General features: G+C 49.0%; 1 protein-coding gene across 1 annotated transcript; it reads right to left on the reverse strand.

Moving 5' to 3' along the window:
• Positions 1-445: 445 nt before the first annotated feature.
• F4822DRAFT_430098 (acetyl-CoA synthetase-like protein) lies at positions 446-27,424 on the reverse strand (the record flags this gene model as incomplete). The annotated part of the gene is made up of 5 exons (XM_051461219.1): positions 446-7,075; positions 7,128-11,717; positions 11,844-16,367; positions 16,445-19,047; positions 19,105-27,424. The coding sequence occupies 5 exons, from the start codon at positions 27,422-27,424 to the stop codon at positions 446-448; spliced, it is 26,667 nt and encodes an 8,888-aa protein (XP_051313118.1).
• Positions 27,425-27,922: the final 498 nt, after the last annotated feature.

Raw genomic sequence — 27,922 nt, forward strand, 5'->3', positions numbered from 1 at the left:
GCGAGGTTTACCACGTCATTTATTAAATAGAGGTCAAACATAGGAGGAAAACAAACTAGTAGTAACATGGTAATAACGGCATTCAATGTGTGCTCGTCTATACTGAATCGCTTTGTTTGGATAATAGTGTAGGGGTACGCTCAGGTGCGTACCTAGGGTACCTGCCATGGCTTATTGACAAATCACGTGAGATAATTGTGTCATAATGATGACGTAACATTGCATCGGCTCTACGATGTTCCGACGGAATTATGGAATCTCCGGTTTGTTTTTAAAAAAATGTGCGCAGTCCGGGTTTAACTTCGGATTTCCCCAATACATACAAAATATATAATCTAGACGACATAGGAAAACGCGTTTACGCAACGATACTATATACAAAAAAATTGTCTACCTTCCTGACTCATAATATACAACTAGCATGAATATCAGACTACCCGAAACCCTATAATACTAGGCGACTTTGAGGGTCCGACGAGAATTCGGACATCGCTTGACAAAACTGATCAATAACACGGTCGGCATCTTCAGGATGAAGCTTATTACTCGAGACAGCGAATTGAACCAAAAGCTTATCCTTCACTGGATACGTAATGATGTGGAAGTGGGGTTGAATCCCAAGATCAATTGTCTTCCATTGCGACTTCGTCCCTTCAATCGACCCTGATAAATCAATATTACCGTCCTGATGCGTGAGAACGCTGCCGAAGTCCGTGTCGGGTGACCATGTAGTGGCATTCTTCAGTATATCCTTGAAGTCCATGTTGGCAAATGGCATGGCACGTGTGTATTGGCTCTGTACGTGAGCTAGTAGGTCTTGCACGGCCCAATCATCTTCAATCGCCACTCTGAAGGGAGAAATGGTGATACAAGGGCCTGAAATGCTATCGATATCGTGTAGCGGTGCATCTCGTCCGTTGATGATATGGCCGAATACAACATCTTTTCTCTTGGCGGCTCTTGCCAGGACGACGGCCCAAGCAGCTTTGACCAGAGACGCCACAGTGATCCCCTCGGGGACGGAGGGACGTGGAACTTCTCTTAATGGCTTCACTAAGAATTCTTTCTGCGTATCGTTTCGTGGAATTTCGCATAATGTCTGGCTATTCGTCATTTCAGAATTATTTAGATATTCCTTCCAGAATTCGTGAGCTTTTCCGGACTTTTGATTCAAACGATAATGAAGGTAACGTGCGAAGGAGCTGGAGCCTGATTCCAATTGGTCACCATTATACGCCGAAGTCAGATCTTTCGAGAGCAAGGGGAAGGATCCTCCGTCATATTGCGCATGGGTCATCCTAATAATCAACATGTGCTCCGCCCTAGATCGCGAAAGCAAGTACGGCTGGAAATGCAAGGACCCGAGCTCGACTGGCGTGGCTGCAAATTGAGAACACAACTTTTCTGAGTAATCCCATAATTCCTCTTCACAGTTAAGCCGCTCCATTTGGAATGTCGCCTCACGCAAAACCACTTGGAGAATGTCATCGTGGTAAGGTACGAACGCCGTACGAAGAATAGCATGCTTGCGAACTAGAGCATGGCAAGCCGCCTCGAGTTGTTCTGGATCGACAGAAGTACCCATGTGAAGACGACTGTACGTAACATTCTTCCCTCGAATAAGGGAATTCTGGAGTTCGGTAGCAGGAAGGATGTCCTCAACATCCCCGGCCTTGTATTGTTGTGCTATATGCGCGAGGTGTTTATCGAAGAAGCTTTCGAGATCGCTGATACCCAATAACGATCCGGGTCGATATTCCCTAGAATTAGAAGATACTAAAGTCGTCACAACATTGGCTAGTTCGGAGAGGACTGGGTAACGGAAGACCTGTGATACTGGAAGATGTATCCCTCTTCGACGAGCAATGCCCGCCAATCTGATCGCCACAATAGAATCTCCGCCTAGATGAAAGAAATCGTCATCTGCGCCGATATTCTCCTGCGAAACTTTGAATACTTGCGCCCATAGAGACTGCAGCAAGGTCTCTTTTTCGGTGTTTGGCTTCCTCTTCGTACCATGACTACCAGAGAATGCTTGTATTTGGTCTTGGGAAAGCATCGTCGCTTCCTGTCGTAATCTCTTCCGATCTGTCTTCTCGCTACTATTGCGAGGAATCTCCGCTACTTGCAAGAAAACAGCGGGTACCATGTACTTAGGAACCACGGCACTAATCTTGCGGGTTGCTGCCTCGCATTGACCCAGGAATTCTTCATTCGGCACCTCAAATAGGGTGTCAGCGAAGTGGCCTTTTGAGCTAGTAACATTGGCAATAAATGCCATGAGTGTAGGAGGCCCTCCTTGTGGCACTACCACCTCGGCTACCACTTCAGTGACGTTTGGGAACGAATATCGTAAGTGGTGTTCTACTTCGCCCAATTCAATTCTTTGGCCCCTTAGCTTAACCTGTGTATCTCGTCGTCCAAGGAAACGGAGTGTTCCATCGGAATTATACTGAACCAAATCTCCACATCGGTACAGCCGCGAATCAGTATCACCCTGTCGGAATGGGCCGAGCCATGATGGATTTGTGAGATACGCTGCTGCGGTCTTCTCGGCATCACGAAGGTAGCCTCGTGTGATTATAGCACCTTCAACTACCAGCTCACCGGGCGCGCCGATGGGCGCGAGGCGTGACGGATCGGACGGCAAAGTCACCCATCCGACGCCTCCCGTCACGAAACCGAGATTTCCTAGCTTCCAGTCGGATTCGGTAATAGGACCGGCTGCACACATGCTAGACTCGGCGGGGCCATACGCCGAAACAAGGTGTACTTTCGACGCCCACGTGCGGACATTTTCTTGCGTAATCGCCTCGCCTCCAAGGTAGATAGTACGCATGCAAGGAACACTATCAGGCTCCAGCAGCGCTAGGAATGAGGGCGTCAGTAGAGCCCAATTCACCTTGTGTTTGTTGATGAAAGGTACGATATCATTCATGCGATCAAATTCGGATGGTATGCAAATACAGCCACCGTACAGCAGGGCGCTGAAGATTTCATAAATGCATGCGTCGAAAGCATATGACGCGAAATGGAGAACGCGAGTATCCTGGCCAAGACGTGTCTCTTCAGCGTAGCCACGAATACTAGTTGCGAGATTGACATGCTCCATGACAATTCCCTTCGGTTTTCCGGTGCTGCCCGACGTAAATACGATGAAAGCAACGTCATGGGGGCCTACTGGAGAAGTTGACAGATCTTCCGCTCGAGGCTGTTCGCCTTCTATGGGCACTGTTATGAGCGTAGTATTTTCGAAGACCATAGACTCTTTATGAGCTGGAGAAGCGAGAATGAATTTTGCCTCTGTCCGATCCAGAACGTCTTGGATTCGTCCTCTGGGATGCGTCGAGTCGACATTAACGCATGTTGCACCTAATCGAAGAAGCGCTATCATGGTGATGATGACGGATTTGGACCTGTCGAATAACAATGGGACTAACGATCCTGCTTCAATACCGCGGGATTGTAATTGCTGCGCTAAAACGGCGGATGCGGTATCGAGTTCCTTGAACGTCATGTCGCCATCCCAAGCTGAGATTGCGGTAGCATTGGGATGAGTGATAGCGTGTTGCAACACTACATCGTGCAAACAAACATCCCAAGCTGGTGGGACGACTGCGTTCCACTTCGCTAGCTGCTGTCGGTCTTGAGGGCTGACGAGGTCCAATTCGCCTAGTCGAAGGGATTGTGATTGACTCTGGGATAGCTGGCGCAACACATGCTCGAATTGTTGAACCATTCTCGTCGCTACCGCTGGCTCTACGATTTTGTTATCGTAGCTCACCGCGACGATTAAGTCGTTTTCACCTTTTGCCGGGAGATGGCATACAAGAACGAAAGCATAGTTGGAGAACGCTCCGTAATCTTCGTGCTTGGTCCGAGCACTTGCGAGAAGCTCGTTGCCAGCTGAGCTTGCCGGGGCTTGAACAGCTAGATGGCATTGGAAGTCGCAAGCTTTTGCTGCTTCTCGACTAAGGTGGCGCATGTTTTGCATTCCGAATTGTTGGTACGGCATCATGGCTACGGTCTTTTGTTGGATTGCACCTAAGGCTTCTCGGACCGTGTCATTTTCGCGGACATGAGTGCGCACTGGGAATGTGGCGAAGGTTGGACCCGTAATATCTTCGATCCCCGCGACAGGGGCACTACGTCCGTTCACAGTTAAACCATATATAACGTCCTCAGAATCAGTGTAACACGACATCACCACAGCCCAAGCTAGACGTATAGTTGTTGATGTTGTAAATTCGGTTGATTGGTGACCTATTCCGGAGATAACGTGTTCAAGCGAAGAACTTGGATTGGGGATGTATCGAGACGACGGTAGAACAGGGAAGATAGGCGCGTTGAGGCCCTCGAATTCGGATTTCCAGAAATTGTCAGCCCCTTTAGTTGTCAACATGTATTCGATGAACCGATTATACGGCTGTGGAGACGGAGATATGCCATCATACGCAACTTGGGCTTGACTCCATAGTTTTGGCAGCGACGCGCCGTCGTATAGTGAGTGGTGAAGGGTTAGATGGAACTTGAATGCTTTCTGGGAAACGTTCTCTGGTTTGATCAGCGCAAAATGCACCAGCTGATCTCCCATTCCCATGCTGGATGTTTTAATCTGCTCTCTGGATGCCTCTTCATTGTCGAAGGCCTGCCAGACAATTGGACTCCGGACCACGACTTGGAGGAAGTCGGATTCATCCGACTGGATAATTCGGGTGCGGAGAATGGTATTAGCGATTGCCGTGGCATCCCATGCGGCAACAAACCTATCCATATCGAGGTTGTCGGCGAGCTCATACTCAAATGTCGCAATGTAATGGCCTGGGAGTTTAGCGACCAACGCGACAAGGCCTGCCTGTAACGGCGTGCAAGGGTATAAATCCTCTACTTGGTCGGCTGAGATCCCACATTGCTCTGCTGCAAATTCAACTAGAGCATCTTTATCGGATTTATCGTCCACAAGCGTGAAAGGTGCGATTGTTATATCGGTTGATGCTGTGATTTGAACGGATGCAGCGGCTAAGTCACATAGCTTAGGATGATTAAAGATATCGGCCATATTGATGGTGTAGCCTGCCTCTCGGGCCTTGGGAATTAGCGTCATGGCTAGTAGGGAGTCACCTCCAAGACGGAAGAAATGGTCGTCAATGCCGACATCGCTAACATTAAGGCCAAAGACACCAGCGAAAAGCTTTTGGAATTGTTGCTCTGCTTTGGTGGATGGTGCTCTCTTGACTGAGTTCATCGAAGTGAAAAAGTTGATGTCCTCGCGCGTAAAACTAGCTGCAGCAATTCTCACTGCTCGCCTATCAGTTTTGCCAGTCTTTGTGAGAGGTATTTTCACGAGAGGGATGAATATTGTTGGAACCATGAACACGGGCAAGACGCCATCTAGTCGTGACATTGTCATAATTACAGCTTGTTTGAAAGGATCATCTGGGGCCCCAAAGATTTCCGATTTGGTTTCTTGCGGCACTTTCTCATCTTCGTCAAGATAAATGAATGCCATTAACGCTGGCGGTCTATCGTCATCGGTGGATTTGATCACCTCGGCGATGGCGTCTTTGGCATGCGGGAATATTTGTCGCAGATGATATTCAACCTCGCCGAGCTCAACTCTTTGACCCCGGAGTTTGACTTGCGTATCTTTACGGCCAATATATCGCATCGAGCCATCATCAAGATACTGGATTAAGTCGCCTGTCCTATAGAGGCGCCCTGTAGCATTCGGCCGTATTTCTCGCAACCAAGATGGATAATCTAGGAATGAGGCTGCCGTTTTGATCGGGTCGCCTATGTATTCACGACCAACAATGGGGCTTTCTACCAGCAACTCGCCGACTGTCCCCACTGGGACTAATTTTTCATGGTCTTGAGGATCGGCAATCCAACAAACAGCACTAGTTGGAAGACCGATATTATTAGGATCCCTTTCATTGTCCACAAACCGATTAAGAGTGGTTAAAATAGCGCATTCAGCCGGCCCGTAGAGGTTCAACAGATGAGCATGGGGCTTCCACTTCGTGATGTCTCCTGGCGCAATTGCCTCTCCACAAAGCACCAATTTCTTAATGGAGGGTACTGCTACGGGGTCGATGATTCGGGTAACCGAAGGCGTTAAGCAAGCCCAGTTGGCCTGAAGGGTGTTGATAGCTCCAATTAAATTAGACTGACGGTCCTCATCCGAAGGCACACAAATACAGCCACCGGCAAGCAGAGTAAGGAGCATATCCGCGATGCTAATATCGAATGCATATGAGGCGAATTGAAGGACCCTCGACGTGTTATCCATGAATAAACCGATTCGATTCGCCTCCGCGCTGGTACACCATGAAGCGTGAGACATGACGGCTCCTTTTGGTTTGCCGGTAGAACCTGAGGTAAACACGGCATATATCGGATTACTCGGCGCTACAGACGAAACGAACTGCGCTTTGGTCGTTTCCATGTCCCAATTGAACTGGGTATCACTAATGACGACAACTTTCGGCCCTAGTTGAGTAGCAATGGCAGCTTTAGCTTCTGAAGTAACGACTAAGGGGGCGTTGACGTCTTGGCATATATCCTTCAGTCGTTGAACTGGATGCGAAGGATCCATCAATACAAAAGCGCCGCCGGCCTTTATGATGGCAAGGATAGCTACGGTCGTCCACTTCGATTTCTCGAAATAGACAGGGACAAAAACCTCGGGACCAACTCCACAATTTTGAGCGAAATGTGCTGCCAATAGGGATGCCTTTTCGTTCAGTTCGCCGTAAGTGAAATTGCCATCCCATGCGCATACGGCAGGCGCATGTGGCCTTTCTGAATTGTGCTCTTGGATAAGTTCGTGCGCGCAACGATTGACGCGCTCGGGAACATGTTCATTCCACCGCAGCACCTGATCTCTGCTCCTGGGTCCGAATAGATCCAAATCAGCTACAGGCTGAGAGACCTTGGCTAGTATTTCAGAGACGGCTTGTGTTAAGGTATCTAATACGATAGTCGCCTGTGACTCGGTCATGAAGTTAGTCCAATAGTGTAAGGCGATCTCGACCTCGTCGCCCTCGGCCCACACGTTTAGCGTTACATCATACTGGCTGAAGTTAGCGCTCGTACTCAAAGAGAAACATTTTACCAATTCTTACCTCAGTCGGGTCCTCTCCCTTCACCGGCTCAATCCGAACAGACGCAGCCTCTGTGACTTCCATAGCCATTCCTCCCCTCTGCAGAGAAATAATAGTATTGAACAGCGGGATATCCGGAAGGTTAAGCGATCGCTTTATCTCTGCCAGTGAGAGGTGTTGGTGTTTAGTGTTCAGCAAATAATCCTCCTGAGTGCGTTCGAGTAACTGCACCAAGGCTAGATCATTGGAGAACCTGGTTCGGCACACGAGCATGTTGATGAACGGTCCAATTGCGTCCTCGATTCCGAAGAGTGGAATATCTCGACCGGAAGTAAGATAGCCGAAGCAAACATCATCTGAGCCCGTGTAAGCTCTCAGAACGAGACCCCATGCCAGCTGGAAAATGTTGGAGAGGGTTAGTCCATGAGCTTCACACAGTTTTCGCAGCTCTGCGCCCATTCCGAGTTTCGTGACAGCGGCTTGCATTTTTCGAGACTCGGGCTTCATGTTACCGGTAAATGAGGTAGGCAATAGACAGGGATCACTTCCATCTAAGTACTGTTTCCAGTGTTGTCTAGATGTCTCTAGTGGAAGGCCTTGGACATATTCGATATAATCCCGATATAGCAATCCAGATTGGGCCGGTAGAGCATCGTCATAAGCCCGGTGTAAATCTCGGACTAAGATCTGCAATGAAGTTCCATCCAGGAGAGAATGGTTAATCTCGAATAAACAGGACAATTCGCCACTCGGAGAGTTACATAATGTGAGATGGTACGGCGGCGAACCCTTTGATGGTATAGTCGAAGGATGCTCATTAAGCGTCTGTAGAGGGTCGACAGCCGGAGGCAAGACGGTAATCATACCATCTGGAGGGTTCCGTAAAACGACCTGATCCATGTAATTGCCTTGGGATTGGCTGGCCACGAAGAAGGTCCGAAGGATAGAATGTTTCTTGACTACACCATACCAAGCCCGAGCAAAGTCTTCCGTTCTAACCTCGGGAGGGGTTGACTTGGATGTGATTTTCAGGGTAAACCGATTATCATACACCAACGTCGATTTGGATTGGCTTAGAAGCATGCCGTTCTGGATTGGTGAGCATGGATATACATCTTCCACGTCGTCCATGGATATTCCACATCCGGATATAGTTGTCTTCGCAAACTCGTCGAGCGTCGCGTAGTTGAATGGCATAAGCGGGAAGTCGATAAGACTGTATGTGGCTGGTTGAAACGGTAACCTATGGGCCAAGTCACGAAGAGATTTTTCATAATTGGCAATCCACTGGTCAACAGGCCGAATTTCGCCAGCATGACGATTATAGAAGAAACTAAACCTTAGACGATTACCAAAGGAGGTTGCAGCCACGTCAAAGAGTGCGAAGCGCGGCGAATCATCAGCGACGTCCAAGATACCGTGGTCAAAGTCTTCAACGGTCGAAAATGGGTTATCAGCTCGCTCCAACTGCTGATACAAGCCCGTAAAATTGAAGAGAATCTCAACAGGCCCGTCATGCTGAAAAGCGACGCGGCCTTCAGGATTCAAGTAGCGCGACGTAAAGTACGCCCATCCGTTATTGCGAAGTTTTCGGCGTTGATCTTTAGTTCGACGCAGGATATCCAACACATCGTTCGACTCGATATACGTCGGGGATAGCGTGGTAAACCACCCTACAGTATTGGTTAAGTCGATACTCGAATCCCATACCTCGCGACCGTGGCCTTCGGAAAATATTGCTGGTGGGGCGCGGTCTTTGAATGTGTTCACGAATGAATGCAACAAAGCGGCTTGGAAGATTTCCACGGATTGGGTTTGGAATGCGGTATTGGCTGCTCCGAATAATGCTTGTGTCACATCTTCATCTAGGACGAACTCCTTGTCAATAGCGTCCTTGATGAGATTACTTTTACCAGCGACGTTCCAGTAATCCAAACCTGGTGCAGGGATTACGCCGCCGAATGAAGCGGCAGGATTGAGGTGACTAGCGGCGTACTCCGATTGAAGGCGGCACCAAGTCTGGAATGGCAAGGTGGGCTGGGATTTTATGGATCCCGACGTTATGATGTCCTCCAAATCTTTGAGGATAATTCTCCACGATACGAGATCAATGACCAAGTGGTGTGCCACCATGAACAAGAATTGGTCCCCAGAGGAAGTATTGACAAGGTCAACAGCGAATACGGGGCCATCTTCGAGATTTAAAGATGTGTGGCTATCCAGGACGACGTCCTTGGATTCCTGTAGGGAAGTAAACCGGTGCTCTTGGTACCTGAAACTATGGTCAATAGCACTGGAGACGAGTTGGTGCCAAGTATTAACATTTGCTGTCATGTCCCCCGTCTTACGGAATCGGGCCCTGAGCATATGATGGCGCGCCACAAGCTGCGCGATAGCCCCGAGTATCTGTTTCGAGTCTACCGGTTTGTTGACGCGGAAGAAGAAGCTCTGGTTGAAGTGATGAATCCCATTAGGTGCCGACTCAAAGAACAGTTGCTGAATGGGCGAGAGAGCGAATGTGCTCTCGGTCTGGATTTCTGTGCTGTGGACCGGTGTCTTCGCAGCGGCTATTCGCTGGCTGATCGAGGAGATCGTCTTGTGGCGGAAGATATCTGCTATCCTCACTTGTAGCTGTTGACTGGCACACTGAGATACTACTTGCATCGCGCTAATCGAGTCACCTCCAAGACGGAAAAAGTTATCCTCCACACCGATTTCTTCGGGGCTGATGTTTAGGATCCGCGCCCAGATGGCCTGGAGTTTCTGCTCCATTTCATTCGACGGCTGACTCTTGGTTGTTAGAGCACTATACTCCAACAATTCACTCTGCGATAACCCAGAAACGAGTTGTCGTAATAAACGGCGATCAGCTTTGCCATTGGTACTGAGCGGCAGGCGGTTTAAAGGAAGATATAGTGTGGGGACCATGTAACTCGGGAGCAGTCCATTAAGAGTGCTCTCCGCTTCTTGAGCTTCCGAACGGAATTCTGCAGATGGCTGCGCAAGTATGCCCCCAGGCTCGACAGATGAGTCACTTTCGGTGTATATGAATGCCACGAGAACGGGGCGGCGGGATTGGTCTTCGGACACCACGAGCTCAACGATAGCGTCAGTTGAACGAGGAAAACATTGTCGTGTACGGTGCTCAACCTCTCCTAATTCAAGACGTTGGCCCCTGAGTTTGACCTGGGTGTCCTTTCTTGAGATATAACGAAGAGTGCCATCGTAGGTATGCATGACTAGATCGCCAGTCTTGTATAGTGCGCTCGGCTCATCTCCGAGTTTCTTCAGCCACTGGGGTTGTTGAATGAACACAGCGGCCGTTTTCTCTGGTTCGTTCAGATAACCGCGGGCTACAATTGGACCTTCGAGGAGTAACTCGCCGACAGCACCGAAAGGAACTAACCTTTCGTGATTGTTCGGGTCGACCACCCAGGCCCGACAGCCGAATGTCTTGCCCAAGCTCCTCCCAGCAGTATAGGAGTGAACGCGTTCAGTCGCGCCACAAAACACGGCGCACTCGGTTGGGCCGTAGGCAAGATACAACTCGACCTTATTCCTCCACATAGTGAGCTCTTTATCAGAGACCAGCTCACCGCCACATATCATTGTCTTCACCGATGGGAAGTCCTCAGGATTAAGGATTCTAGCCATAGAGGGAGTGGTGAAAATCCAATTAGCCTGCATCCTGCCAACAGCTTCAGCGAGGGACTCCTTTCTTTCAACGTCTGAAACAACACAGATGCAACCACCATTCAAGAGGGTAGTGAGATTTTCGGCGATACTAGCGTCGAATGCATAGGATGCGAATTGTAACACACGAGAGTCTTGGTTGATTTTCAAGGCCACGCTATGTTCTCTAGCACTGGTAGCGAAAGCTTGGTGTTCAATCATCACACCTTTCGGTTTCCCAGTCGAACCGGAAGTGAAGACAGCGTAGAGGATGTTATTGGGCGATGGTGGATGTAATGGTCTGGATTCGATTTTAACCCATTCTCGATTCCGATCACCCACGGTCACCGTATATGCTGCCAAGCTACTCGCTATATCGGCTTGTTCCTCTGACACAACAACTACTGAGGCTTGCGCGCTCTGGCATATTTCTTGTAGACGCTGCACCGGTTGAGAGGGGTCCATAAGAACGAAAGCCGAACCAGTCTTCATGATTGCGAGCATAACAACCGTTGTCCATCTGGATTTTTCGAAACAAACGGGGATAAATTTATCTGGACCGACATCGTATTGCACAAGGTGGAACGCGAATTCGGAACTAAGTTCATCCACTTCACGATATGTAAAGTCTCCGTCCCAGGAGTTAACAGCAGACGCATCAGGCTGAGCCAAGCAGCGTTGATGAATCAACTCATGAACAAGATTCGCTTCTGGAACTGGCAATGCTCCGTTGATGTAGCGTAGGGTCTGGAGTTCTCGTTCCCCTACTGCCTCTATTCCGCTGACTGGAACGTCCGGCTTCGCGACTATCTCGTTAACAATCTGCCCAAGGGTTTCCGCGACGCTATTAGCTATCTCCCTCGGTATAAACGATTGCTTATATTCCAACGCTACATCTATGCGATCAGGTCCAACAATGATATGGACAGTAATGTCATACTATAATTCAATTTAAATTAGCCACGCCGTCCACCATGTAGGGCTGATAATGAGGGGGCTTGCCTCTGACGGGTCCTGCCCTCCAAATTCATTCAGTTTTAGAGAAGACTGCTCCTCGATGTCGACATGCCTCAGGTTTTGAAGAGACACGGCAGTGTTGAATAAAGACCCGCCTCCTGGTATTTGAGCTGTACGTAGGATATCAGTAAGAGGGTAATGCTGATTCTTCAAACTCTCCACGAAGGAATCTTGATTGCTTCTCAGTATTGTGGTCAGCGGTTCCGTGTTAGAAAATTCCATTCGACAGACAAGCATGTTGATAAATGGCCCCATGCATTCTTGAACCCCAGGAACAGGCACATCGCGACCGGCCGACAAGTAACCAAAACAGACTGCGTCGGAGGTAGTATAGTATCTTAATACTATACCCCACGCCACTTGGAAGACATTGGATATAGTCAACTCATTCATTTCGCAAAATCGACGGATACTTGAAGCGTTGCCGACCTCGACTGAAACCGACTGCACAGTATCATCCAAGTCCTTGATATCAGGGATATATGGAAATTGGCAAGGGACGACACCATCGAGATATTTGGTCCAGTACTCCCTCTGCGACGTTGTGGGTTGGTCCTTAAGGTACGATATATAGTCACGGTACATAGGACCGACAGCGGAAGGAAGTGTTCCATTGTAAGCCAGCTTGAACTCGTGTAGAAGGTTCTGCTTCGTTGTGCCATCGAATAGCGCATGGCTGATTGCAAGGCCACAAAAGACCCAACCTCCTGTGGCTTGGCTGATGGTTAGTCGATGTGGAAGTTTCCCGTTACCTGGAGCGAGGTGCGTTCCATCAGATAAGTTGACGAATGCTTCGTTGCTGTCGCCGACTAGACGCACGTTGACTTCGGCTGACACATCTTTCAGAACAACTTGATCAACGAAGTTATCTGGAGAAACACTCTCGATAAACACTGTCCTGAGAATTGAATGACGAGCGACTAGTTTCCGCCATGCGGCAATAACACGATCAATATCAATGGGAGAATCGTCGCTATTTTCCATCGTCCAAATAACGAAAGTTTGGTAATGCTCGGGTTCCTTAGCTTGACTGAGTAAAATACCTCGTTGGATCAGAGAGCAGGGATATACATCCTGCACATTGGAAACCTCGATGTCGCTTTCCGGCAGGGAGCGCGTAATAAATTTGTCTAATGTGCCATATGTGAAAGGCACGAGCGGGAAATCGGACAGTGTGTATGCGGGTGGCCTTGACGGCAGCTTTACCGCGATCTCTGCAAGCGACTGCTCGCACTTCTTGATCCATGTTAGAATAGGACGATGAGCAGCTGCGTGTTTGTTGAAATGAAATCCGAAATAAAGTTGGTTATTTCGCAACTCTGCCACAACATCGATGACAGAAAACCGACCCAATTTTTCGGAAACATCCGATACACGAACTTTGGGCATTGATTTCATATGGAAAAGCGAATCCGAACGTTCAAGTTGTTGGTAAAGCCCAAAGAAGTTGAAAGTTACCTCTTTGAGATCGGATGATTCTTGGGCCTTAGGATGCAAGGAAGACGCAAAATGTGCCCATCCGTTACTTGGTACCGTTCGACGCCTATCTTTCGTCCGGCGAATAATATCTGGTACATCACGGCCTTCAGCCTCGACGTACAGTGGCCACATGGTAGTAAACCAACCAACCGTTCTACTTAGATCAATTTGCGAAATCCAAGGTTCGCGGCCATGACCCTCATTCCACAACGCTGGCGCAGACCTATCTTTGAAGGTTTGACTGAAAGAATAGATCAACGCCGCTTGGAATAATTCAACAGGATGTGTCTGGAAGGCCTCATTCGCCGCTTCAAATAACCTTGCGGTTGTTTCTCGGTCTAAAGTGAAGCTGGCTTCGGTAGTATCCTGGACCAAGTTGGACTGTCCAGCAATCCCCCAATAATCAGTCGGCGGTGACGGAATATCTTTATCTAGCCTTGAATGTTCCGGGTCCAAATTCGCCGCAGCATAGTCTGCCTGCAAGTCGCACCAGGTCTGGAATGACAACGAGGGTTTGCTAGAAATAGAGCCTTCGGTCAGATGCTCCTCGAGGTCTCCTAATATTATACGCCATGAGACCAAGTCTGTTACAAGATGGTGCGCGGCGATGAAAAGGTACTGTTCCTTGCCAACGTTAATTAAATCAACGGCCAGAATAGGACCGTACCGTATATCTATTGCCAGTTCGCTGTCTGAAATCACTTCACCGGCGGCATCAACTGTCTGAACGACATGCTCTTCGGAACGATAGCTACCGGGAATATCGGTCACGATATACTGCATCCATTTCCCATCTTCATCTTGGGTAAATCTAGATCGAAGCATAGAATGTTGTTGCACCAGCTGGTGAATTGCGGCTTCCAGTTGCCCCGAAGAAACGGGCCGCGTTGACTTGAGGAAAAAGCTCTGGTTGAAATGGTGGTTTCCAAGAGGAGCTGCCTGGAAGTATACCTTCTGGATTGGCGAGAGCTCGAATGGTGCGTCGATCTTTTCGGGGGGATAATCAGAGGCGAAAGACTTCTGTAGAACAGCCCCGAGTTGTGAAATGGTTTTATAACGGAAAATGTCGGCGACCGTCACGTTCACTCCTGCTGCATTGCATCTCGATGCCACCTGCATCGCGCTAATAGAATCGCCACCAAGTCGGAAGAAGTTATTGTGAATTCCTATGGACGCGATGTCCTTATTCAGCACGTACGCCCAAACTTGTTGGAGCAGTATTTCGCCCTCGGTGCTAGGCATTTCGTTAGGCACCGCTGAAAAATTGTATTGTTCAAGTTCTTCGGGTGTAAGACGTTCCGCTGTCGCGCGAAGCTTCTTGCGATCCATTTTACTATTTCCGGTCAAGGGCATATATCGAAGTGGGAGGTAGACAACGGGAACCATATAAATGGGAAGAGTCTTGCTCATTTGTGCCTCCGCCAATTGGGCTTGTCGAGAAAATTCCCTATTCGGCTTGGTGAACAAGCTCTCAGTTGAGGGATCAATCTTCTCATTTTTCTTCGACCCGTTTTCACTCCAACAGACAAATGCGACGAGCATTGGTTGACGATCATCCCCTACCGGTTTGACGATTTCCACAACGGCATCACTTGCGTTATTGAAAGAGGCATGGAGGCGTGATTCGACTTCCCCTAATTCAATCCGCTGGCCGCGCAATTTGACCTGGAAATCTTTTCGGGCGACAAACTGGAATTCGCCATTATCGATATAACGAACCAAATCACCAGACTTATAAACGCGACCAGCATATTTGCCCCTAAACTTGCTTAACCATGAAGGAGGGTCGATAAAGGCTGCCGAGGTTTTCTCGGGGTCATTGAGGTATCCTCTTCCAACTATAGGACCTTCAAGTAATAATTCACCCACGGCGCCGATAGGGAGAAGTTGATTAGGATCATCCGGACTCACAACCCATCCGTTACTTCCAAAACAATGTCCTAAGTTACGGCTGTCATTTATCTCCTCGGTTACCAATTGCGTCGAACACATAATTGAGCATTCAGACGGACCGTATGCCAAGAAGAAATTCACATGGGAGCGCCACATGCTCAATTCCTTGGCAGTGATAGACTCTCCACCCGAGACTAGCGTACGCAATGTCTTGAAATCGGATGGATCGAGGACTCTAGCCACGGATGGCGTTAGGAAGGCCCAGTTTGTCCGGAAGGTTGCCGCAGATTTTGCGATATCTTGTCTTTGCACATCAGATGGAACACAAATACAACCCCCCATCAGCAGAGTAGTGATATGCTCCATAACGGCCACATCAAAAGCATACGAAGCAAATTGAAGGACCCTGGAATTGGTATCCATTAGGAGTGCTTTCCCGTGTGCTACGGCGCTAGTTGCGAGAGCACCATGTTGGATCACAACTCCCTTTGGTTTTCCTGTAGAACCAGAGGTAAAGACCGCGAACACAGCGTCGCCGACATCTCTTGTGATGTCGCTTGCCACTCCGTTTTGATTCTTCCAGGCGCGAATATTTTCACCAATTATGAGGACGTTCGATGCTAGATTAGCTGCCAGATCGTGTTTTTGTTCCGATATTACTATGATAGACACATTCGCGTCGCGACAAATGTCCCTTAATCTGTCGACGGGGTGAGATGGATCTAGTAGCATGAATGCAGCGCCGGCCTTAAGAATTCCAAGTAAGCCCACTGCAGTCCAACGCGATTTTTCGAAACAGAGAGGCACAAATTGGTTAGGTCCGACCCCGCGCTGCCTAAGTTCTGACGCCACGAGCGATGATAGTTCATTGATTTCGGCATACGTAAAATTTCCATCCCAAGCCTCAACAGCTAAAGCAGAAGGTTGGCTCAGGCAGCGCTTTTCAATGAGTTCGTCAACGTATTCATTTAATGGCGTCGCTTCATTCTCATTGTACTTGCCGACGCGATCTTTACTCAGAACGCCAAATAAGTTCACGTCCTTAACTGCTTGGTGTGGATCTGACATGATGCCGAGTAAAGCCTGCTGAAATGCGTCTGCAATATTTTCAATCTGCTCGGTCGACATGAACGCTTCGGTATACTCCCAAGTAATGTCAATTCCATTCTCAAGAATTCCGATATTTACGACAAGATCGTACTAGAAACAAAATCAGCATCGAGGATTCGTCAGAAGCAAAAGCGACAAAAAACTAGGCGGGTAGAATCACTACTAACCTCTGTGGGATCATCTCCCTTGAAATCTTCAAATATCAGATTGGAATCTTCTTGAGGATATTCAATCTCTTTTTGAACGGACATAACCGTGTTGAATAGCGGCGTCTCTGACTTGGCGGCTTTCATCTTATCCGCCATTGATAAATGTTGATGCTCTAAACCGTGAACAAATTCGGCGCTAGTTTTCCGAAGCAAATCCAGGACCGATTCGTCTTCACCCAGTGCAATTTGGCAAATCAGGAGGTTGATGAATGGACCAACCGTGTTGTCAACGTCGGGAATGGGAACATCTCTCCCCGAGGTCATGTATCCAAAGCATGCGGATCCCGCATTGAGGTAACGCCTAAGAACCAGCGCCCAGGCTAGTTGAAAAATGTTCGCCAATGTCAACTCATGCTGAGAGCAGAAGTCACGGAGCTCCTGGGCAAAGGAAAGTGTGAAGTTAAGATCTCGTTTGATATCCTTATCATGGTCGGAGAGACGACGAGGTGGCGACGCCGGGAGAATACACGGTTCTGCCGATGCAAGATAACCCTTCCAGTAATCAATAGCCTCGTCTAGAGGAAGACCTTTAAGGTATTCGACATAGTCCCTATATGCTTGTCGAGGTGTTATGTCTAGCCTGTTTTCATAAGCCAGCCGCAGATCACGCAAAAACAATTGCCTCGAGATACCATCGACCACCGTGTGGTTTATCTCTAGAAGACATACAATGTCGCCTCCAGTTGACGGGCATATCGCAAGACGGTGCGGTGGGGTCAACCCCGTAATTTCAAATCGATAGTGTTCTAGTTGCTGTAAAGGATTCCCGCAACTAGGCAGGACTAGACACAGTCTTTGTGGAGGCTCTTTAAGCACAACTTGGTCGTGATAACCATCGCGATGTGGGCTTCCGTAAAGGATCGTCCGAAGAAGAGGATGCTTCAATAAGACTTGGCTCCAGGCATTTTTAAGTCGTTCTGGGTCAATCGGCGAACCCCAACGCGACTTCACTGACCAGAACCACCTATTCACGTACTGTCCCGCAACCTTAGCTTGACTCAAAATCATACCTTCTTGTATCGGTGAGCATGGAAATGCGTCCTCGACTTCTAAAGAATTGTCCTTCAATGCTGTGACTACTTCTCCATTGAAATTCTCCAGATCGGGATACGAATAATCGAGCAGTGGAAAGTCGGATAACGTATAAGAAGCCTCTCTTTGCGCTAAAATGGCCGATGCAGACTTGAGACATCGCTTAGTATTTTGTATCCACTCTTGGATCGAAGCTTGTTGGTTTTTCATACGCCGGTTAAAGATGAAGTTGAACGATAATCTAGCACCGCGAACCTCAGCCAGGACGTCAATCAGCGCGAATCGCGACATCTTAGGTGACATTTGCGCTAGCTCTCCCCGAACGAACGAGTAGGGCTTGAGGACGGACTTAGGGTCATTAGTAAAGCCCGGATGGTAGTTGAACAGTATTTCGAAAGGGCCCTCATCCTGGAATTTAGAAACGCCCTCTAGATGAAGATAACGGGATGTGAAGTAGTCCCAACCATTGCTCTTGACTCTTCTACGCGAATCTTTCGTTTTTCGGACTATTTTGATCAAGTCATCTTCTGATGTAACGGAAACTTCAGTTGGCCACATTGTCGTAAACCATCCTACAGTGCGTGTCAAATCGATACTAGGATCCCACGCTTCTCGTCCGTGTCCTTCCGTAAAGATTGTGGGAGCATTTCTATCAGGGAACGTCTCAACGAACGCTCGTAGAATAGCTGCATGGAGTATTTCTACCGGTTGGGTTCGAAAGGCGTTGTTGGCAGCGCCAAGGAGAATTTCAGTATCCCGCTCAGCAAGGGCAAACCCATCTTCGACTGCATCTCCCCAACGATTCTCGTGCACATCAAATCCCCAATAGTTCGCAGCAGTGTAATCGGGGATTGCGTCGGATGGACGGAGGTTCTTCGCTGCATATGTGGCTTGCAGTTGGCACCACGTCTGGAAAGATAGAGACGGTGCGGGCGGTCTTTGACCTGCGAGCAATAATTCGATGTCCGAGAGAAGAATCTGCCAAGACACAATATCTATAACCAGATGATGGGCAGTGAGTGAGAGATAAAGCTGGCCAGACTCCCCCACTCGGAATACATGACAAATAAAAAGGGGACCGGCCCGGATGTCCAGCTCTTTTTGGTCGGCTAGGATTAAAGTGGCTGCTTCGTCGCGGAATGATACTCTATGCTCACGATACGAGTAGTTATGAGTGGTGTTGTCAGTAATCATCTGCCTCCATCGGCCACTAGAATCTTCGACGAATCTGGCACGAAACATGGAATGATTGACGACAACCCAGCGAACGGCTTCTTGGATCGCCTCAGACGACACAGGTCGAGCTAGTCGAAAGGAAAGACTCTGATTAAAGTAATCATATTCCTGCCCACTTATACCGAGGAACAATTGTTGCATCGGCGATAAGCCAAACTCCACGTTTAACTTTTCGGTCCCTGGTTTAGCTGTCGGGCGCATTTGTTTGGTCTTCAAGCTCATTTGAGCTATTGTTTTCCCTTGAAACAGGGCGGCTACTGATGTTTTAAGTCCGACAGCAGCGCACTGAGCAACTACTTGCATTGCATTAATTGAGTCTCCCCCGAGGCGAAAGAAATTGTCGTCTATACCAATGGAATCCTCATCAATGTTCAATATTCGGCCCCAGATAGTCCGTAACGTTTTCTCGGTGCTTGATGAGGGCGCCCGTTTAACAGTCTGTCCTTCGGGGGAGTATTCCCAGATCTGAGAAGTCGATAGCAAACTGCAGGCTTCCCGCAATTGACGGCGGTCTACCTTGCCACTTCGAGTAAGAGGAAGTCGTCGAAGGGGAAGAAACAGCTCAGGGACCATAAATGGTGGGATTAAGGTCGATAATTCGACATTTGCATGCTGAACCGTCTGACGTAAGAATTTAGTCGGTTCCAGGAACAACTCGTTGTCTCCTTCATTCGCCTGTTCATTAGAACCGATCCAGATGCATGCTACTAAAAATGGTGCTCTCCCTTCGCCGCGAGGGACGATAACGTCGGCGATAACATCAGCTGCCGTGGGAAGACAATTTCGTACGTGATATTCCACCTCTCCAAGCTCTATACGCTGGCCGCGTAGCTTTACTTGGGTGTCCTTTCGTCCAATATAGCGGATCGTACCGTCCGCGTTGTATTGCACGAGGTCGCCAGTTTTGTAAAGTCGTCCTTCCGTACCCAGCGCACGGAAAGCTCGTAACCACGGCGGCGAATCAATATAAGCGGCGGCGGTCTTTTCTGGCTCGTTTAAATATCCTCTTGTCACAATCGGACCCTCGATGACAAGCTCGCCAATTGCCCCAATTGCGGCTAGTTTAGCATGACTGGAGACGTCTACAATCCACCCAACACTACCTACCATTTGTCCGATCGTACCAGACCTCCACCCGACCGGTGGTATAGGCCCGACGGTACAGAAAGTACCTTCTGCGGGACCGTATGCGTTAATAAGACTTACCTTGTCGGCCCATTTATCCACGGGATCACGAGTCACTGCTTCTCCAGCAAGCACAAGAGTCTTCAGAGAAGGTACATCTTCTGGCTGGAATAATGTGAGAGTTGACGGAGTTAAAAGGGCCCAGTTGACCCGTTTATCGGAAATAAACCCCGCCAAATTGTTCATCCGGTCGTGCTCAGATGGGACACAGACACAACCACCAAAGATGAGCGTGTTGAATATCTCGTATATGCTCACGTCAAATGCGTAAGATGCGAAGTGCAAAGAACGCGAGTCCGGACGAACTTCCATACCGCCGGCATGGGCGAGAATACTTGTGCTTAAGTTGACATGTTCCATAACGATACCCTTAGGTGTGCCGGTACTGCCTGATGTGAACAATATCACGGCGGCTTGTGTAGGTGTTACTGTGGGGAGACTGCCGCTGTGTCGTGGTAAAGCCTGTATCGAAGCCGAGGAGATTGAAATTGTTTTGTCAACAAGCCCCTGCACAAGTTGGTCATGAACTTCAGACACAATCATGATTTGTGGTGCTGTTTTCTTGACAATTTCCTCAATGCGACGACGCGGGTGGCCAGGGTCAATGAGCACACACGCACAGCCCGAGCGAAGTACGGTTAAAAGTGCCACAATCGACCAGCGAGACTTTTCCAAGCAGACAGCAATTTTGGACTCGGGCTCGACCCCTTGACTAAAAATGTTCCCGGCCAGCCGGGAGGACCAGTCGTCTAGCTCCTTATAGGTCAGGTCGCCATCCCAGGCACAAACAGCCTCCGCGTCCGGTTTCTCTGTGCTATGGCGAAGCACTAGATCGTGGAGGGTTTCTCGGGTTGCGGATGGAAGTCTACCATTCCACTGGGAGAGTTGCGCCATATCTTCTTTGCTGATGATTTGAACCTCACTAATAGCCTTGTTCCGCTTCGTAGAGAGCTGACGTAAGACGGCGTGGAATTGCTCTACTAATTTTCGTGCTTCGGCTTCTTGAAGCACGTGCGGATCATAATTGACGGAGATTTGGAGATCATTAGACCCTTCCTGCATATGGCAAAACATCACAAAAGCGTAGCTTGCGAAGCCTTCATATCCTTGGATATCCTCTTGCTCTGCTTTCGCGAGACCGCCAAGGTCCAATTCCGCAGTAATGTCGGCAGGTTGGATAACTAACTGCGTCTGGAAATCGCACGCCTTGGCGGTGTCGGCACTAATTCTCCGGATCCTATGCAGGCCGTGGTGGAGGAAAGGAATTGTCGCGATGGTCTGTTGCTGTAACTCCGATAACGACTCAGTCACCGTTCTCTCCCGACCAAGAGATACTCTTACGGGAACCGTTGCGATAGTCGGGCCCGTAATTTCCGCAATACCCTCAAGCGCCGTGCCTCTGCCGTTGGAGGTGAGCCCGAAAACCACATCTTCCGAGTCCGTGTAATGCGAGAGTACCAGAGCCCATGATAGTTGAATCAGGGTTGATAGGGTATGCTCCCTGTCCGAGCTTGGTAGGCTTGTGATAGAGTGGGTAAATGATTGATTCGGATCTGGGCCATAGTCGACATTTGGCAAGGCGGGGAACACTGCTGCGTTCAGGTGATCCATTCGCGATTTCCAGAACTCTTCGCTACCTTCAACACGAGCAATATGACGAATGAAGTGATTGAACGACTGAGATGGCAATTCGTCTCCATTATATGCTTTTTCTACCTGGCCCCAGAGCAATGGAAGTGACCATCCATCATAAAGCGAATGGTGAATGGTCAAGATGAATTGATAAGTCTTGATTCTATCGGATAGTGGCGCCAAACTCAGATGCATCAACGGTAAGCCCAAATCCATTACTTGGGCTTCCGACTGGCGTTTCTGTTCATCAATCGTATCGTAAACCTCCCACGAAGGCATTTCTTTTAGGACTACTTGGAAGATACCATCCTTTCCCGACTGGATAATGCGCGTACGAAGGATTGAATTCGCACTTGATACTGCATCCCAAGCTTTTCGGAAACGGGAAAGGTCTGTCTCCCGAGGGATTTCATATTTGAATCGCGCAATGTACATTCCAGGAGTCTTTGCCGCAAGAGCCATTAACCCCTCTTGAAGAGGTGTGCAAGGATAGATATCCTCGATCTCATCTCGCCCTACTTGACATTGGTCCATTGCGTCATTTTCGACTTGGCCATGGCTAATGCCATCTTGTAGGAGGGAGAACGGCTTGATATGATGATCAACTCCATTAGTATACCTGTGAGCGATCTTGGCGAGAGAAGATATAGAGGGGTTCTTAAAGATGTCGGCAGTGGTGAACGTCAATCCACGATCTCTCGCTAAAGATACTAGGTTCATTGCTATGATTGAATCGCCACCTAAACGGAAAAAGTGATCATCCATACTCAGGTCGCTAGCTGGTACCTTTAGAACCTGGACGAACAGCCCATGGATAATGCGTTCCTCGTTAGATGCCGGAGGGAGTACCTTCTTTGGGGAAGCAGGCCTGTTGTATTCATCCGGAGGAAGCTCTGCTGCAAGAGTGCGAAGCAACTTCCGATCGAGTTTCCCAGACTTACTAAATGGAAGACGATCAACAGGAATGAATACGGTAGGCACCATATACACTGGGAGTAGAAGCTCCAATTGCTCGAGGGCCTCTTCTACGAGACCCCTGAAGCGGCCATCAGAAATTTTGAATATGTCCTGTTCGAGTAGTATGAAAGCCGTTAAAGCCGACCGTTTGGTTCCTCGGCTTTGCGCTACGACTTCGGCGACGACCTCTTGCATTTTGGGGAAACATTTGCGTAATTGGTGCTCTACTTCTCCCAACTCGATGCGCTGTCCACGAAGTTTGATTTGAGTGTCTTTGCGACTAACGTAGCGTAAGGATCCATCTCCTGTGTATTGCACGAGATCTCCAGTGCGGTACAATCGCGAGGCTCCTTCGGGTCGGAAATTCGTAAGCCATTCAGGGTATTTTTCGCGAGGAGAAAAAGACGCCGCAGTCCTTTTCGGGTCATTGAGATAGCCATGTCCCACGATTGGACTTTCGACCAAGAGTTCACCTACAGTGCCAATTGGCGCCAGTCTTGCCTTGTTCTTCGCGTCAACTACCCAGCATACAGCGGATGTCGGGGTCGAAATATTATTGGGATCTCTATGATCGCGAACGTCCCGATGAAGAGTAGTAAGAATTGCACATTCAGCCGGACCGTACAGATTAAGAAGGTGGGCGTGAGGTGCCCAAAGCGAAATAACTTCACTAGCAATAGGTTCACCACATAAAACGAGCTTCTTCAAACCAGGAACCTTATTCGGATCAATAATCCGAGCCACTGACGGGGTCAAACACGCCCAATTTACGTGGAGGTCATTGATTGCTTTTACGATGTTCCCTTGTATGTCTTGTCCTGACGGGACGCATATGCACCCGCCCGCGACAAGGGTAAGCAAGTTATCAGCGATGCTGATGTCAAACGCGTAAGCGGCGAATTGAAGAACTCGCGATTCTGGTTCCAAATAGAGCCCAATACGATTAGCCTGGGCACTCGTGCACCAGGAGATATGAGAATGAACTGCACCTTTAGGTGTACCCGTTGACCCAGATGTAAAGACGGCGTAGATCGAATTTTCTGGGGTCACCAAGGGATTTGGCACGGACGATACATTTTGACGCTCAGGCCAAGGCTTGTGGTTATCGCCGACAATTATGGAGTGTGGCGCAAGGGTCCGGGCTATTTGTTCATTTCGTCCTGAAGAAATGACGAACGGCGCCTTTGCATCTCGACAAATTCCCTGCAAACGCTGAATCGGATGTGACGGGTCAAGGAGAATGAAAGCCCCTCCAGCTTTGATAACACCTAGCATGGCAATTGTGGTCCAGCGCGACTTTTCAAAGCATAGCGGGATGAATATCTCAGGGCCAACACCTTGGTCCATTAGGGAAGCAGCTAGATTCGACGAAAGTTCTTCTATCTCGCTGTAGGTAAACGACCCATCCCAGGCACAGACCGCTGGTGCGCTTGGTCGAAGTACTGAATGCTTCCGGATGAGATCGTGAGCACACACCTTGACTGGCTCTGGCAGAATTTTATTCCATCGCGTCAGCTCCAACCAATCTTCAGGACTGGTGGTGTGTATATCCCGAATGAGCATCGACTCTCGAGAGGGGTTTAACTGCTGGAATATATGTCGCAGCTGTCGTAACATACGATTGAATTGAACTTCATCCACAACATCGGGGTCAAAAGTCGCTTCTATCTCTACCAGGCCAGACGATTGCCGGCAGATCAAAGTAATCGCATATGTGCTAAACGCGTCCAGTGCTGCTAGATCACGAGCGGAGCGAAATAATTCCGGAAGACTTTCCTGTTCAGGCTGGATGACTAACAGGCTTTGAAATCGGCATGCCGATGCCGCTTCCGATCCCATACGGCTAATATGTTGCAGACCAGCTTGCTCAAACGGCATTGTGGCTACGGAATCCCTTTGAAGCTCATATAGTGCGTCGCTTATGGTGCATTCTGGAGGCACGCGCACTCGGCACGGGATTGATGCGATTGTCGGTCCAGTCATCTCACTGATCCCCAGGACAGGCGCCCCACGTCCAGCGACGGTAACGCCGAATATGGTGTCCGGGCTATCGGTATAAAGGGAAATAAGGATGCTCCACGCCAATTTCAGCCTGTTAGGCACATTGAACTCATAATTACTTAAAGACTCAGTTGGAATTACCAAAGTCTCCTTGACAGAAGGGTTAAGGACATGCGCAGCCGATGGAAGAGCAGGGAATACAGCAGCTTCCAAGTCAGCGAAATGATTCTTCCAGAAGTTTTCGCATTCTTGCTTCGTCTGCGTAATGTATTCGATAAAGGGTTGAAACGGCCGCGGCAAAAGGGTCGTCCCATCGTATGCAGCCTGGACTTGCTGAAGAAGCAGTGGCATAGCCCAGCCGTCGCTTAAAGCGTGGTGGAGGGCTAGGGTGAACTTGTATCTACCATCATCTGGTTCAGGGTTGCGAAGACGTATTTGAACCAGTGGCGAGCCTAATCTCCAGTCATCCCAAGTCGCTTTTTGTTCTGATCCAGAATCAATGTGTACCCCTGAATTCCATTGGAGCAACCCACGAATGACAACTTGGTACATAGAACCATCACCAGCCTGTACGATGCGCGTTCGAAGAATTGGGTTTGCATCAACGACAGAATCCCAGGCCTGCTGGAATCTACGGGCGTCCACATCAAACGGAAGTTCGTACTCAAAGGCGACAGTGTATGCTCCTGGTCTCCTTGCCGTAAGCGACATGAGACCCTCTTGAAGAGGGGTACAAGGATAGACGTCCTCAATTTCGGATTCGTCATGAAGTTGACACTGGCGCATGGCGCTTTCAAGTATAGCCGCGCGATTTTCTGATTCCGGAATGAGAGAAAAAGGCGAGATGGAAACCGTGGTGTTGTCGAAGGCGTGTCCGACGGAAGCTGCTAGAACGGCGAGGGTTTCGTTGCCATATACGTGCTTCATCGTCAGCTCTAGTCCTTGCTGCCTAGCAGCTCCAGCAAGTCTCATTGCGCTGATGGAGTTCCCTCCGAGGCCAAAGAAACTATCGTCTAACCCGATTTCAGTGACATCAATTTGCAAAACACTCACCCAGAGCTGTTGAATCGCCTTTTCCATGGCAGTGGACGGTTGTCTCTTAGCTTCAGAATACATGGAGCCGGCGTACTCTTGAACTTGCCACCGAGTCAAACTCGTGGCTAAAGAGCGCAATTGTCTTCTATCGCTCTTACCACTTGGCATCAGGGGCATAGATTTCAAAGGCAGAAAAATGCTCGGAATCATCCATTGGGGTACCGATCCTTGAAGCTCCTGCCGAGTCAATTGTGTTTGATATCTGAATCCATCATTCGGCCCGCTAAGCCAGGAAGTGTGCCCATTTATACGCCCATTAGCATGTTGTTCAACCGGAGTAGATTCCGGTAATACAAAAGCGACTAAAGTCTCCGCGCCGTCGACTTTAGCAATGTCCACAACAATGTCGCGGGCAGCTGAAAGTAAGCGCCGGAGTTGATGCTCAACCTCAGCGACTTCTAATCTTTGCCCGTGAAACTTAATCTGGTCGTCCTTTCGTCCAGCGAACCGAACCGAACCATCCTCCGGGTTATATGCCGCTAAATCGCCCGTTTTGTAAAGTCTAACCTTATGGGGAATAGCATCCGGTCGGAGTCGGCGGTGCCAAGACGGCGGCTCGATAAAAGATTGGGCAGTTCGGACCGGGTCATTAATGTAACCTCGGCCGACCGCGGGACCGTCAAGAAGAAGCTCCCCAACATCACCAACCGATGCTAACCGGCCATGATCATCCGGGTCCACAATCCAACACATTACGCCAACACCAAAACCTAGGTTTGCGTGATCTTCATCCTTGGTGCTGCATGGCCGGACAATGTTGGCTACTGCACATTCGCTTAGCCCGTACGCAACGAACAGGTACGCCACGTACGGTGCCCACTTTCGCACATCGTCCTCACGAATTGCCTCTCCTCCGAATACCAGGGTCTTTATCATAGGGAAGTCGCGCACATCGAGTATGCGCGTCACCGAAGGGGTCAAAAGAGCCCAGTTTGGTTGTAGCCGCAGCGCTTCACCGGCGAGATCATGAGTCCGCCCCTCTTCTGACGGGATGCAAACACACGCACCCACGATTAATGCGGTTAACATCTCCGTCAAACAGGCATCGAAGGCATATGAAGCGAACTGCAACACGCGGGATGATGAATTCATGTTGGTTGCCTTGGCGTGCGCTACGGCGCTGCTGCAAAAAGCTCGGTGCTCAATAGCAGCGCCCTTGGGCTTGCCCGAAGTTCCTGACGTGAATATGGCGTACGCAACATTATTAGGGGTTACGTCCACTGGCACCGGCGTTTTCGGCCACCTCGCTGCATTTTCGTCACTAACAGTGACCACCTTGGTTGTAAGACCGCCTGCCTTCTCGGCAGTCTGTTTCGAAACAATAATGCTTGTCGCACCAACAGTCTTATGTATATCCTCCAATCGACTTGTCGGATGAGATGGGTCCAGTAGCACAAAGGCACCGCCGGCCTTTAAGACTGCAAGTATAGCTACTGGCACCCAACGCGACTTTTCCATCAGGATTGGCACGTACATCTCCGGTCTGACTCCATGTTGTACTAGATGCGCTGCAAACGATGATGAGAGCGTATCAAGCTCTGTATAGCTCAATTGCCCATCCCAGGCACATATTGCTAAGGCCCTAGGGTGAGTACGAACTCGCTCTTGAATCATGTGGTGAACACATTTGTCAAACGTTTGTGGAATAGGCGAAGCCCAGGTTTTGAGCTCTGCCATGTCGGCGCCCTCGCCAATGCCGTTTTCGCCTCCTGACTTCAAAGACGAGGCGGAGATTGTTTTACCATTAGTCCAAGATCCGTTAACGCCGGACTCGATCCGTTCTTCAAGGTGAGGCGCCATCTTGAGCCCTACTTAGATTCAGGAACAAGATATCGTCCGATTATTGGGGAAGAAACTTTTTTTTCTATCCGTCTAGCTTTTTTTCAAGATAAGTGTACAAATATTGTCGAACAAGTATGAAGTACAAGATTCTCGCTCGAGGAGTTCATGGTTATTCTTCTAGCATAGTAGAATCCATCAGTTCACGGCCTTCAACACACATTCTGTTAGGATATAAGGGAGAATAGTAACCGATCCCGAGCAATATCAGGTTCATGGTCGTATACCTAGGTAACGAACATCTATGACGATGTAACGTAAGCCTAGATTGCAATCGACCTTCCAACAGCAGCAAATACATCATTTGTCAAATATTTGACGCCAGATTTACCAGGATGTAAGCCCAGATGTAAGGGCGACTAACCTGGCGTTCCGGAGCGAGATTCGCTAAGGTAACGAGAATCAGCAGAAGCCATAAGAGGAAAGGTCACGCTTATTCTGCACGCAAATCACGAGTTT

The sequence above is a fragment of the Hypoxylon trugodes genome, assembly GCF_022578975.1.
Source record: "Hypoxylon trugodes strain CBS 135444 unplaced genomic scaffold F4822scaffold_6, whole genome shotgun sequence".
NCBI lineage: Eukaryota > Fungi > Ascomycota > Sordariomycetes > Xylariales > Hypoxylaceae > Hypoxylon > Hypoxylon trugodes.